Source organism: Malaclemys terrapin, chromosome 2, assembly GCF_027887155.1.
Source record: "Malaclemys terrapin pileata isolate rMalTer1 chromosome 2, rMalTer1.hap1, whole genome shotgun sequence".
NCBI lineage: Eukaryota > Metazoa > Chordata > Testudines > Emydidae > Malaclemys > Malaclemys terrapin.
In genome coordinates, this window is record NC_071506.1 from 119,438,342 (window position 1) to 119,453,417 (window position 15,076).

At 40.2% G+C, this 15,076-nt stretch overlaps 1 protein-coding gene across 1 annotated transcript in view; it reads right to left on the reverse strand.

Moving 5' to 3' along the window:
- Window positions 1-9,361: 9,361 nt before the first annotated feature.
- Window positions 9,362-15,076, reverse strand: part of GMDS (GDP-mannose 4,6-dehydratase) — a 563,918-nt gene continuing 558,203 nt past the window's right edge. Inside the window, exons 10-11 of the mRNA XM_054018107.1 lie at window positions 10,502-10,570; window positions 9,362-9,813 (exon numbers count right to left, since the gene is read on the reverse strand). Of these exons, the coding sequence (XP_053874082.1) occupies window positions 9,751-9,813; window positions 10,502-10,570 (132 nt within the window). The 3' untranslated portion in view covers window positions 9,362-9,750. The remainder of the gene's footprint in view (window positions 9,814-10,501; window positions 10,571-15,076) is intronic.

Below are 15,076 nucleotides of genomic sequence, written 5' to 3' on the forward strand. Positions count from 1 at the left end.
GCCCTCCAGGTTTATCCAGATTTCATTGATTTTTAGAAGGAGGAACTTCTCATTTAAAATTTCCCCATTATTGTAGCTGGTTCATTTTTGTTCTCTTTCGGGTTCATTCGTTACTGTTCAGTCCATTGCTCGTTTTTTAACTTCTTCTTTTTAAGCCGAGTTCATTAATAAAATAAGTGGGTCAAATAAATTTTGCGATTCTTGGTAGGTGCTTGAAGCATATGTTTAAGTGTGTGTGTGTGTGTATGAGCGAGAGAGATGGAACTAGGATATGGCTTTATCAGGGCGGGCGCGAGAAACCTGCTAACCAAGAGCTTTCTATATATGAAAAAGCATAATGCGACCGCTCACCTTTTTTCTGGCTGGAGTAACAGCTGTAGTGGAATAGGACCATTTTCTGTGCTATCCGAGAATCTTCCTCGATCATTATCTGTGTCTATTCCAAATATCCTCTCCCTCTTGCCGCTTACCCCAGCTCTCTGTGTGTTTGCAGAGGCTCGAGCTCAGGAGTGTTTTAATGTGCTGGCAAATACGCACAAAGGTAGCGCGGTGGTGGGATGAATTTTGTCCCTCCAGTTCTAATTATGATCAGGCTCATAAAGCCATTCTCTTCTTTCCAAAGTCATAAACAAACGTCGCGTTAGGTCGCGATTGATGGTGTCTCGTGCCATAAAAGCCGGCCAGGTCAGGAAGGAATAAAATTCAATCAGAGCTGCGGCATCATTTTTCAGGGGGATGGAAAGACAGAAAAGGAGACGGAGGTCAAGGGAGAGGATGTCACCATTTCACAACACACCGGAGGAGGAGGAGGAGGGAAGCGTTAATGAGCTATTGTTTTTATCAAGTGGAGTCTGATTTAATCAAACAATCGCTAGATGAGTGGGAGAGGGGTGGAAGCCTAGGTGGGCGAGTTTTAAATCCCAGCTCTTTGGGTATTAGCACCTCTGAGCCCACTCTTACCCATCTTTACTCGGGTGGTTCCTTTATTCAGTGGGGGCTAAAAGGGTGAGGGAAGTGTTGTAGGAGCATGCAACTCTCTAGTACAGGAAAGTCTGGCTGTGTTAAAAGTGTATTAATCGAGTGTTCCTGGGGAAAATAAGTCCTAATGAGCCGAACCCTGACAATTTGTGGGGTCAGAAGACAGGATCAGGGGCTTATCAGGAATCGGTGAAGAACAGTTTAGTGATTATTTTTCTCCTTTGTATCAATCTTATAATTTATGTTTTAAAATGGCTCACTGGACAAAACAAAACCCTACACAAATCATCATGTGAGTGTTAAGATCTCTTGACTTGCTGGTGGAGACACTGCTCGGTTTTTGTTTTGTTTAAAACAAAACCTCCCTCCCACCATTGTTTTCCTTTAACCATTAACATAATTTTGTATGAGCTGTCCTGGTTTTAGCATGAGTGAGTTGTGCTAGGTTCCGATTTAATATTTGCTTGATCCTTTTGACAAAGGCTGTTTGAGCTGCTGGGCCGAGTTTTCTTTCAGTGTCATGCTGGTGTAAACGAAAAGCAGAATTCGGCGCAACCGATTAGAAATAATGGGGAGGAGGGCTAGATGAGGGAGAGGTTTAAGGGGATATATTGCACAGCCCCGCAGGCGTCACCAAGTTCAGCACACCCAATCTATGAAAAATCAGTAGAGGACTAACAAACGAGCTGACGGTCCAGTTGTGGGTTGGTTTTTGTTTGTTTGTTTTTTGTCGTCTTGTTGTTGTTGTTGTTTTGTCTAAGAAAGATTGAAACGACAAAGGTTAGAAAAGCGATCAGGGGTGTAAAATTGAAGAAAATGGACCATATCCGCCTTACTGAAAACAAAAAGCCCTGCACGAAGCATTCTTTCTTTTGTTACATTTATTTCCAGACATTCTATTAGTTGCTAGGAGGAGACCTTCTGTTTTGTATTATATATTATATATAATGTGTTTACTTGACTTTTCCCCCCGACTGACTTTAAATTTGCTGGCATATTGAGCATATTATGGGAGACTGAGGGCAACTGGAATTCTAAATGTCTGTGTAGTGTGCTCGGGTGAGTGCTTACGCACCGATGCCCATACACATAAGTCCAGGCGGTCGGTATGTGTCTCCCACAGCTTCATCCCAGGGTTTTGGGAGTGAGACACTGCTATTCCAACCCAGGGAGACTAGTTCCAATGCCTGCTTTATTAACTGTAACAACGACTACAAAAATCAGTTTGTCCCCGCCAGCAAGGCGAGATCTCCAGCTCATTTTCCTCTGGACTGAAAGTGGATTAACTCTGCCGAACACACTTATTGCTGCTGAGACAAGACCCGAATTCCCCTGTTCCGTGGGCGGCCCGCACGCCTGTTTAAAGCTTCCTAGAGCTGCAGCTAATCTGCAATGTTGCAGAGAAAACGCAGCCCAGGCAGGGCCCAGGCACACGCTCAATGCGTATCCCTTTCTCTGAACCCCAGCTCATCGCTGCGGGGATCTCCTCGTGCAGCAGCCCTCTCTGGATTTTCCTACATCCTGACTGGTGTTTTTCCCGGAGAGTAGTGGGCAGAGCAGGAAGAAAATGGTGCCTGTTTACTCTCTGCCTTCTTCCCAAATCAGACATGCAGGGCTCTTTATTTTGCAACTTGTCTTCTTTAGTTTTGTGCAAAAGAACAAATGCATGTCTCAGCCACTTCTGCCTGCAAAGGCCAGGGCTTGTAGGTCGCCGGCTGGATGGGAATTGGGTGGTCGGCAATTTTTTTGCCCCCTAAATAAACACAGCTTGAATCGACTTGGGTGGGCAGAAGGGAACAATTTGTGAGCCAGGGAGCGAGCTCTGGGCAGGCAGTTGGCCCGAGACTTACCTGCTGGAGACTTTCACCTGACCTTTAGCTGTCAAGGGGCTGCTCAATATATTACCCTGAGTTCAGCTCAACTTTCTTTAGACTGATTTCAGCAACAAATTTTGAAAAAAAAAAAAAAAAAAAGACAGAATCCCTTCCCCCTTTACCTCTGGGGAAAGAGAGCAGGAAAACCAACACATTTAGAGCCATTAACTCTGAAAATAGCTGCATTTCCTGGAGTATAAAAGAAATTCAAATTATTGAGCTCATGATTGTGTGCAGGATATTATTACACGTATTATATATGAATATACAGGGCATATCACTAAAAATGCATGTCTGTAAAAACACAAGCATTCGCTTTAAAACAAATACCAACGCAATTCCCCCATCTCCCCAAGCTTCTTGGAATTTATTTAGTTGCCAGAACATCTCTAAGATGCGGAGTGTATTTTTTTTAAATAAATATTTGAAATAAGGAGAAATGGTTTTTTTTTTCATAGCACGATAATGTAAAAATACTGATATCATCCAAAGCAGAAGCGAATTGTTTAAATAATGTCGGTGCATGCAAGATTGTCTAGTATAAATACGTTCACACCGAGTTTAGGTTTTGATGTAAGTTCTGCTCGAGTTTTTTCTGAGTAGGTGAAACAGGGCTGCAGTTGCAGGATCGTGGAGGGACATTTCCCCCCCCCCCTTCTTCTGAATAGTGTTGCTCGTTTATGAAATGGAAACACTAGTAATACAGGACTGTAGTACAGGATAACAGCCACCGGGATAGAAAAAAGCAAGCGCCCTATTATTTTTTAGTAAAGCACTGACCACAGTTTTCCTCGTAACGTATAATTATTAAAATACTCACAACCAACAATTCTAAAACATTGTCCCTATAATGGAAATTATATATTTTTTTAAATTGCAAAAATATACAACTTTCTCCCAACAGCCGCCTACAGCCCAAGTAACCAGTGGAGGGAAGTGACACTATTTAAGTAGAAAGCTTGCAAACAGATTTGGCTCTTTAGGCTGCCTCTCTGTCCCCTCTAGCTTTCTTTCCCACCCTCCACCCCCAATAATTGCGAGGTATCTGTTGATGGTTTTCTTACACCCGACAAAACGTTGGAGCGTTGCCTGCTGTAATGATCCTTTCTGGGCTTGTTGTGTCTGGAGACAATGCTCCGCCAATGAAATGTCAGAGGTGAAGGGGGGTCACAGGGAGGCAGTAAACTCAGTCTTCCACCTAGCGGGCCAGTAGTTCTGATGCTGCCGAAGGGCAATAGTAAACGTGCCGAGGGCCAGGGATCTTTCCTTCACTGCCTTAAGTCTCTGGCACCCACGCCTTTCTTCTTTCCCAGAGGTGGGTGGTGGGGGAATCGCCCGTTTTCTAGGCCCCGCAGACGAAGTGACAAGCCAAAAGGATGAGCCAAAAGCTGCTCCTGTCTCCACCAGAAAAGCGTCTTCTTTATTTTCACGGGAACACGAGGGGACTCCAGTCTCTAAGGTCGATTTTTTTTTTTAAATCTCACACTTTAAAAAATCGATCCGTCTCACCCTTCAGTCATGGCTGCCTTCAGCATCGTTTCTAATCACCTATTAGTTTCGCGGGGGGGGGGGGGGAGTTGGGCGGCAGTTGTGTGTGTGCCCACCGGAGTATCACATATCGTTTAGCTGATAGGGTAAATCCTCTACAGAGCAATATCTTTGAGGATTGCAATGCGGGGAAGTATTTATTTTTTTTAAAGGAAAGATCAGCAGAACTCCCTACCCCTCGGCTTTGGCTCGTCTAACCTTATAACACTAACTTTTCTCTGAACAACAGTACCAAGAAAAGGAGTTGTGACAGAAGTTGGTGTGTTATGATCACCGATGGGCCCAGATTCTGATCTTACACAAAGAGCCGGCAATCAGAGATCAAAACCAGGGCCGCTGAGAGGATTCAGGGGGCCTGGGGCAAAGCAATTTCGGGGGCCCCTTCCATAAAAAAAGTTGCAATATTATAGAATACTATATTCTCCTGGGGACCCCTGCAGGGCCCGGGAAAAATTGCCCCACTTGTCCCCCCCCCCGCGGCCCTGATCAGCACTAGGCCCTGTGCCTATCCTTTTGTAGAGATGAAAGGGGCTTGTGATCTTGTGCTGAGCTCTCATGCTTTATCAGGTGCAAATGTTTACATGTCGCCAAAGAAGGTCCAGCTGGGCATTGTTATATTCTTATTTTCGTCTCACAGTTAGATCTTATTAGCTACTGTCTGTACCTTGGCTGTGTGTAGTGGTAGGGATCGCTCAAAGAGTAACGCTCTCTGAAAGATCTTTTTTAATAGTGATAAAGAGAAACTTGGAAAGAGGGGGAGAGGCGCTCAATGAGTAGAGAGGAGCAAAAGCAGCAACTTTGAAAATGCACTTTAGTCCTTCTGTACAGTGCAACGCACAGAGCTGTAGTGAGGCTCACTAATTAAGACACTCGCATTTTCACGCGTTCAGCTAGGGGTTGAGTTATTGCTGCAAGACATCAACCCTCATCCGCAGTCTCTTGCGCTGACAAGTTGTAAAAAGAGGAGCAGAGAATGGCCTAGAGATACATTAGCTGGTAATAACACTTGTTTTTATTCACTAGACTTTAACAAGTACAAGCGCAGACAACAGAACAATGCATCAGAGCCTTGTTACAGCTAATGCTTTCATTACACTCTGATTTTCTTGCATTTCTGATCCTCCACCCCCTCCCCCCAACCTACAGTTAATAGGGGAGGGATGCCAGAAAGAGTGAGACGTTTCTGACCCAGCCCTAAGAAAGTGTCACAAAGTATATAACTTTTTTTTAATTGCAGCCCCCATATTTTTGTAATGATGCGCCCAAGTCAATTGGAAAACCTAGGAAGCCTTGATATTCTATATTTTGATGTAGCAATATAGTAATTTATGTCCACCAACATACTGTGACGAAGTTAAAATGAAGCGAGGCGCCTTGCCTCTGTATCCCTGAAAAAGGAATTAGGCAACTGAACGCAATTTGTCCTATTAGCACAATCCTACGTGAGATTTCGACCGATTTGCGGATCTTTTTAGAAACAGAGCGGCTGGTCCTATTTCAGGGTCAGGTCTTGCATCCCTTATTCAGGCAAACTCCCTGAAGGAGTAGGCTCCACAGGGAATGGCGTTCTAGTGGCGACTACAGAATCGGGCCCGCACTGCAGAAGGAGTTCCCTTGTCACTGCTCCTTGGTTTGCAAAGGACAGAGGCTGGGATGAGGATTTGGAGTAGTTTCCTTTTCTAAACTCGGTTTGCTTTTTATTTCTGCTACTCGTGAACACCCAATACTTAAAGCAAATGGAAGTCTTGGCTGAGCACAGACTGCACGGGCAGCTTCATAAGTGTGATGAGTTAACAGCTGCAATTGCCGTTGCCCTTTTTAATTAACGAGGATTTTTATTTATTTATTTACAATTTATATCTAAAACGCTAATAGAACAAAACCATGCAGCTGTATATATACACACATTCTTACAGGGAAAAGTGTGTTTATATATTTGTGTACATAAAATGTACATGTCAAACCAGTGTACAAAACTTCATTGTATAATTGGCACCTGGATATTATCTAGCTATCTTAAATAGCTCTACCAAATGAGTGATTCAGTAATACAGTTTAGGGAGCAATAGATTAGCAGGAGGACGATGTAGTAAATTACAATCACAGGTAATGCAGTCTCAAATTAACAACAATTTGAACCCTTACAAAATTTAGAAGCCTGGGGCTACTTCTGAAATACAGATGTGGTTCTTCCTAAAAATAAAAAGTAAATGATGGGAACACTTCGGTTTCTCGTGTTCCTCAATTTTACAATAATTACACTGCACAAGGGCATCCATGGTAGGACCAGCGTCCCAAAACTATACAGGCTAAAAACTGATTATAAAGATTTTACTGTTGAATGTTCCACTGTTCAAGTTGCTGAAGAAAAATTAAGATTGGGGGGCGAAGGGGGGAGGAAACAAACCTTCGCAGCTTGTGCAAAATAGTCCAGTTCGTCTTTATAGGTATGTCAACCAATATTCAAACGCAGCGTTTATACTTATATGGATATCAAAACATACCAGAATTACAGATCCCCCCCACAGTAAATTGTCCTTTGTGATACAAAAGCTCCTTGTTTTCGTGCCTTTAATTATAGGTGCCACCAACGAGCTGCAAAACGTTTAGTGATGTTGGGCAGAGCTCTTTAAAAGGGAAAAGTCGGCAGTGTAGTTCGTCAGAAAAAAAGATCGATCCTGGACTCCCTTCTCAGGCAAAACTCTCATCGATCTCCCTTCAGGACCGATCTCTTAGCTAGCAAGAGCCGCTGGAATTGAAGAATTTTACGTGATGATTGCCCTATCCATGAAATACTCATGTCGTTTTCACCGGCGCAAGGCAATCTCTGTGCACACGAGACGCACATTCTGAAATGACACGTGTGAAAGTTACAGCTTCTCTAATGAGTAGGAAATCTCTTGGGATGATCGCCTGTTTTTACAATGCAAAACCAGGGGCTCTCGTCTAATTTGTATTTCATCTTATTGGTGTGTGTTTGTTTTGTCTGTAATTGTGTGTGTACAGAGGGACACATGAAAATGAGAGTATAGGTACACACAACTCCATTCATGTGCTAATTACACACGATAAAAATTAACCGGCCTGACATACACTAACAATTTTTAAACAATGCTTAGCCATTGGTGCATAGGCCGTACATAGTTTGTAGAGACTAACTCACAGAGACTTGGAGTTTTAAATTTTAAAAATCCCAGCTAGGAACAGTCATACCTGTTTTAACAGCATTACTCCCCTTACAAGGAAAAAATATGAAAAATAATGGGGGGAAAAAAAAGCATCCTCAGGGATAACTCGGGGAAGGGTTTGAGGCTCTGAAGGCAGTGAAATAAAGAGACAAGATCACCAATATCTAGAAGCACACACAGAAAGGGACAAAAATACTTGCCGGACACTTTTTTTCTTTAACATATGCTATTCCATCTTACGAGCTACTATATTTTAAAAAAGCCATTTCAAACTATACGTGTATTAAGTATCCGCTCCTTATTTCTGCCTGTCCCAGAGAAGCCTCGAGCAAACATTTCTACCACTTTGGGATTGTTTTAAATAGCCCAACGATGTTGCCTGTTTCTCACGTCTCAGAATGAAACGGGGGTACTTTGCAAATACAACAGTGTCCTGGCCTTTTAAACCGCAAAGAAAATAGACCCTCTCGCTTTCAGAGTCTGGAGATGAAGCGCGCGCTATGCACCTGTATGGAGCAATGCAAGCTGATGGGAGATGTGTGTGTGTGTATATACATAGCTATTGTGCTTAGACTCCGTCCTGCAGGGTCAGCCTTAAAGGAAGCATCTGTTTCCAATTAGCAGTCTCCGAGCTCCTGCTTGAGACGCACACGGTTCCCGGGCGAGGAGGGGCCCTTTGAGCACCCGGCTCCGTTCAAAGCAGCCCGGCCCCAAGTTTGCTCTGTATCACACTGAAACCACCGCCTCACGCAGCACCAGCTTTTTCCATTACACCTCTGGCAACTGCCTGCCTTTCACACAGGCACACAAAGAGCCTTCTCTCTCCTGCAGCCCAGTTACTCACAAACTGTGAAAAGCTCGATCAAGCCACCACACATACCCATACATCATGAAATGGCTCTTGAATACATTCAGGAACGTTTCTGGGGCTAATACACACACGATCGTGTTCAAACATTGGTGCTGAAATCGCCTTGTGTCCCCACCTTTCCTTTTATAGGCTGAGGCTTCCCCCCTCTTCTAATCCTTATATGACAGTATTGACTTTATACAGATTTTTAAACACACACACGACAGCGAGAGAGGATCTAATTTTTATGTTTCTAAATTATGCTGCCTAAGACCGAAGCCTGGCTAATTTTCCAGACAAAGTTAAGAGAAGAGTTAATTGCTGGGTGGTAGATCTTCAACCAAAGGGAAATGTATGGGCTCCGCGACCTCTGGATAACCTGGGTACCTTGGCACGAAATCTTTCAACAATATTTACTTACCTTGAAGTTGCTATTTTATTTATTTACTTGGTTTTTATTTCTTAAGGCATCTTTCGAGATGGTTGCAGCTCCCGGCTGAGCTCTAATTATAGTCAATAGCAATGTGAATGGCTCAATTCTGCAGGAATTAGATCTTAAAGGTGCTGGATAGAGAAGCTTATTGTATTTCTTGTGTCTCTCACGCATACACGAACTGGCGATTTCAAAAAAAAAGCTTTACAATCCCCCTGACTAGTTTGAAATATATTTGAGCAATTAGGAATTAATTCGTCATGGACCAAAGGCAATTTCACTGAAAGTTATATCAGTTACCCAAACTTTAAAGAGTTCAAGCAGTGGAAATGGTACATTGAGGTGGAGGTAAGCAGCAGGAAATGAAAACAAGGAGTGTACAGTAAAGGAAGACTAGCGGAAAAGAGCCGGAGGAATGTTAGTGGCAAAGGTTGTTTGTTTTGATTTTCTTTCATTTTTAGTTGGAGAAAGGACTAAAATGCACTTCAGGTCCTTTGTAGAAAGATGATTTTTAATATCAAAAGGAAATTAACTGGACAGCCCACCGGTCAGATCCCAGCCAATATATTTCAGGTACATGATGAGGGGAAACAACCCTGGAGATAAACCTCAAATTTAAGAAAGTTAAACAGAAGCAGTAGCAATGGTGTTTGAGATCTTCTCTTACTTGCAAATTAAAGGTCTGGAAATTAAATGCATCTTTTACACAAGTACATAAAATAAAATTAATTAAAAGCCCCCCCCCCAACATTTCACACCGATCATGATTCTCCTCCAATCAATTATGTCCAGCTAAGATGCAGACGGCAGCCTCCACCAACCGTAGGGAGTGATTTTTCTAGGGAAGATGAAAAGCCCATTTGGAGGCAAAGAACAGGCTCAGGCATTGGGGTTATTCTTCATGAGTTGCACATCAGCTTCCACCATCTCTTTCACCAACTCCTGCGAGAAGGAACAGCATGTAGTGGTTATTCTTGTCTTTTGGAAGACTTAAACGCCTGTATTTTTGTTGTTGTTTTTTTAAGTTTAATTGCCAGTCCATTGTGCGATACTCAACGCACTAAAAACAAACCCCACCCTCCGACTCCTCATTTTATGTATCATTTCAATTATTATTTTACTTGTCGGGAAAAGTTAACTTTGATGTTAAGGGCAGCAAACAGAATTCCAGGGGGCTGTCAAATCCAGAGACAACTGTGTAGTAATTTAAAAAATACCACAATTTATGAGAAAAATACCCTCCTGAAGGATCCAATATTAAAATAGCAGTGACATGACATTTACATGCCTTATTAATAGAAACCTTGGTTTGTTTTCTTTGTGTATTTCCATGCTTTAAGTGAGTGCTGTGCTTCTTTTCTCCAGTTTTATTCTGCCATGGCTTGTCTTTTAAGGCTGGAACTCTAACTAAAGCTAACTATTTCCCAAAATGTTCAGCACCACAATATTCAGTCGAAAGAATAGTAAAGCATTCAATCCTTCAATAGGAGCAGCTCGATTTTTAAATAGCCTTCATGTAATCATTATTGAAACTGTAATTTCTCTTTTTGTTCACCAGTTAAGAGCTTCCCTCGTTCCACAAGGCTACACAAACAGGGCAGGAATAAAACACTCCAGTAAGAGAACTTACATCAAAAGTGACTCTGGGTTTCCAATTCAGTTTTTGTTCTGCTTTGGTACGATCTCCTTGAAGAAAATCCTGGGAAAAGGAAAAGAGAGAGAAAAAAAAAAAAAAACAAAAAAAACATTGCAGGACCTCTTTGTGTGTTCCTTGTTTCAGCGTGTAACGTTTGCCACTGCACTGCTTGCTCCCTCCCTATCTAAAGCATCTTGGGGCCCCCAGCAGCTATAATTTGTCTTTAAAAGAATGAAGCTAGACCAAAAACCTTCAGGCTAACGAAACCATCGGCCTGACTCCCTTAACAGGTTGCAGTTGAGGTGGAAAGGTAAGGCAAGGGCCACACAAAACTGCTGACAGCTATTGTCTAGCACCACTTTTATAAGAGACTCCTCTGTCCACACGCATTTCCCTATAAGTCCTGGGCTAGATCAGCGTCTTTACAGGACACACTTAGAAACTCTGACAAAAATCATTTATTTTTCATTGTGCAATTTCAGTTGAAGCTCAGATGCTTATAAATCACCAGGCTGCACATTTAAGAAACCTCGCACAGGCTATTTAAAACGTAAGGAGTAATTCTTTTTTACATCAAACCTTATTGACTCTTTAATGGTGAACCCTTTACATTAAGTTGTCATATGTCCTGATCATGCTACTAAGAGAGCTGTTTCAAATTATTGCATTTTTTCCCTTTTGGTTAAACAGAAGTAAATCACAAAGTAAACATGACAACTGAAATGTTCTCTCTAAAATAAAAAACATGTGATCATGGACAGACAGTGCCGGATACCCCGGTTACTGCATTGTTATAGGGCAGTGATAGCATGTCCAGCAGATAACGTGGAGAGTGAAAGGTTTTGGCACACTTTTTTTACAAGAAGTAACTTGAACATCCACGTGGAAACAAAAGTAACTGGATATATAACAACTAGATACAGAGAAACTACCCTGAAATAGTATTACAGGAACCCAGACACTGTCAGTCAACCACATCTTTATGATTCAAGCCTATTTAAAGTGCCACAAACACACACATGCTGCATCTCTAATGAAACTGAACTATGTTTTATTATTAATTGTTTCTAGCTTAAACATTAGTTATACAAATACCCCCTTTGCTTGAATTTATATACAAAGCTCACAATTAAAAGCTTGCTGTATGCGAAAGGATAGCTGTATAATTCCACAGCAAATGGTCTTTCCCCTTGAAGGGAAAAAAATGTTTGCGATAAATTCTGCCTTCATATTTGACTGTTTTTCAGTGATGTAAGGGCAGCAGGATTTGGGGTCTCTAAAATTGGAAAAATGTGGGGTTTCCCCCCCTCCTTCCTCCATCCTTTCTGACCAGTGGTGGAGCGAATGAGCATTTTGTGGCATTAGCGCTCCAAAAGAAGTACTGCTGCACACACAATGTTCCAGATACCATCTTCTTGCGTGCCTGTGATCATGTTAACTTCCCAAAATTGCCTCGCCCTGTGCCAAACGCAGGAAATTCTTCATAAGTGTGCTACATCAAACTAGAGTTCCCTTCCAGGAGCAGAGGAAAATCACCTCAGGTACTGTACTGCAGATGGGGATGTGGAACAAACAGGTCTGCTGAGAATGTTCCAGGCAGCATTTTTAATAATTCAGTCTGTATGCTAAAAATAATGTCGGCTTCCTCCAGAAAAGACTAAACAGCCAGATCAAAACAAAATAAAATGACAAGCAAAATCATTTTGTTTTCCTAAGTTATTCTAAACATTTCCTATTGCAATTCTATCATGGCGTTTGGAAATTGCAGTAGACATTTGGGGCCAAATTCAGTAAAACCCTTCCCTATTTGAGTAATCCCCATTGGAGTAATCAGATTATTCCTCTGAGTAAGGAATACCCAGGTGAGCATAGCATTGCAAAATCTGGCCCTGAAATAGGAAAGACTCCCATTGACTTTGATGGGTTTTGGATCAGGTTCTAAATCCAAATGGAAGTATTTAATGCATGCCCTCTCTCTCGTTTTAGTTTAACATGCATTATATACGTCTAGAAGTAAGAAAAACCCGCTTAAAATACAAATTTCTGTATAAAAACAGTACCCTTTCAATCAATACTAATGCAAACTGTTTTAAACATTTAAACCATTAGCTAGTAACTTAGTATTTTTAATATAATCTAATTTTAAAGTCATAATAAAAAAGGTATATAATAAAACCAGTTTCATTTTTATAAACATTGTATGAAGTAATAATTTTACATCCACAATCTTTATTTCAAAAACATTCTTTCAAAACCCTGCCAAATCTAGGGTATTGATTTTTTTTTAATTCATTGTGGAAAAAGGTCAAGAGACAAGGGATGTCATTGTCTCATTGCACAGCAAATAAGTTTACAGGAAAACTATATATGTTGCTTTAAAAGGTTTGGGAGCAGTCTTTAAACTTTCTAACACAAATGTTCTCCTTTAAAACCATTCATCCCCAAAATGTTTTTTTCAATTCAAACCCTCCAAAAAACCTTTCAAAAACATAAGTGCTCAATTGTTGATAAGCAAAAAATAAGATTTGTTTTTCAAATCAATAAAAGTTCTAAAGTTGCAGTGATTACAGCTGTATGGTGTATATAAGATAACACATAAGCTAGTATATGAAATCAACTTAAGAATGTAAGATAAAAAACAAAAGAGAAACCTTTAAAAAGTTCACATATTTTAACAATAAAATAGTAAAAGTACTATGGTGCTTAGTTTGTAAAAAGATTTACTATATATAATAATACAATTTTCCGCATCTGACCCAGGTTAAAACATTTTAAATCACTTTCCTAAAGAAGTTTATATACTTTCTTGAAACCCTATTTCTTCAATAAGATTTAATTACAAATAGCATTATTTCTTCCTATGGATGTTTTAAGCTGTTAAACTATAAAAATTAGTAGATAGAAGATAACATGGACATGAAAAACAATATTATAGTTTAAACCAATCATCATAACATTACACCTAAATTCGAGGATTGAATGTATTGTTAGTGAAAGCTTGAAACACAGAATGGAAATGTTCTTAACGATGACTGGAAAAAGCTATTACTGATTAGAGGATTGTATTGCAGTCATGTTTCCTGTATTTTTCTACAAGTAGCTCATAATATGAAAACAATAAAGTAATTACAATTAAATAAGAATATTTGAAAAAAATGCTTGGAACTGAATCACTGCTTGTTTATGTAATTAAAGTCTTTCATTGAAACTAGAGCTGCACCTATTTAACTTTCAAATTCAGTCTTGTAAAGCCCTACTTTATCACTCCAGGGGTTTACAGCTTTTCAGTCCCAAGGCTTTACTTTTTGGAGGCACAACCAGATCAAAAAAGTTTATGAAGGAAGAGGATGAGGTGAGTCCCACGAGGAAAAATGGATCTTTGTGGCTCTTGAAAGACAGCTGCTGCTGAATACAGACCAGCCAATATTCCTGTTTCTGATAGCGTAGCAGGTAAAGTATAGTCACATAGTAAAAAGAACAGGAGTACTTATGGCACCTTAGAGTACTCCTGTTCTTTTTGCGGATACAGACTAACATGGCTGCTACTCTGAAACCAGTCACATAGTAGTAGGTATTTCTGCAGGATTTTTTTTTATCATTGTGTTTTACGCATACAATGTATAAAAAGAAAGTTCCTTGACTTCATGTAGAATTCAAGGGAATAGATAGGCAAGTAAGAGGGTTTTTTTTTTGTTTTGTTTTTACAAAAGCTGAAAATGATGTTAATTGTATTGTGTTATTTTACAGTACTTGGACTTTGCAAATAAAATAACAGTGAAGTGTTTAAGTATCCATTTTAGGAGGAAGTGCCATCAGACTCTTATTTTCCATGAAAAAGAAAATGAAGCATATAAATGGCAAGTTTTACATGTGAGTTACAACTTGTTCTTGAATATGGAAAGCTGAGCATTCAGTGAAGTAGCTAAGGGGTAAAAAGGCAACAGCCAAATTGTCTGTTGCCATTTAACACTATTGTAAAAATCTCTGACAGATTTAACTTCACTTAGCTGTGATATGATCTTCTCTCTAGGCCAGGGAAAAGAATGAGTCCATCTGATATGATCTTTTCTATTTGTCTAGCCCTCTCCCCCTCTGTTTATAATTATAGCTTAAAGCTTAAATGTGAAAAAAAAAAAAAAAAAAACCCAAAACCAACAACCACCACATCCCCACAAAAAACACCTCTAAATTTTATTAAACCTGATTTTATGAAGATTCGGTTTTATAGTCCAAACCAAGCTAAAACAAACAAACAAAAAGGTGCACACATGAGTACAGAGAAACTTGTTGTGTAGTGTGGGCTGGCATTTTTTAAAAAAAGAGTTCTAAAACCAGGATAAAAAAAATGTAAAATATTTCTGTGTAAATATCACATTTCATGAGCTCTGGTTCTGAGTGTCATCACTACTTTTATTTTGACTCATTAGGTGAATGATCGGGTTTCACTGTGCAATTTATTACTGTCTAATTCAATTAAATTTAACTGAAAATTTGAAAAGCCTCAAGACAACATGAGGGGAAAAAAAAGCGTACAGATTGCTTAAAAGTACTGTAAGTTTTCTCCTAATA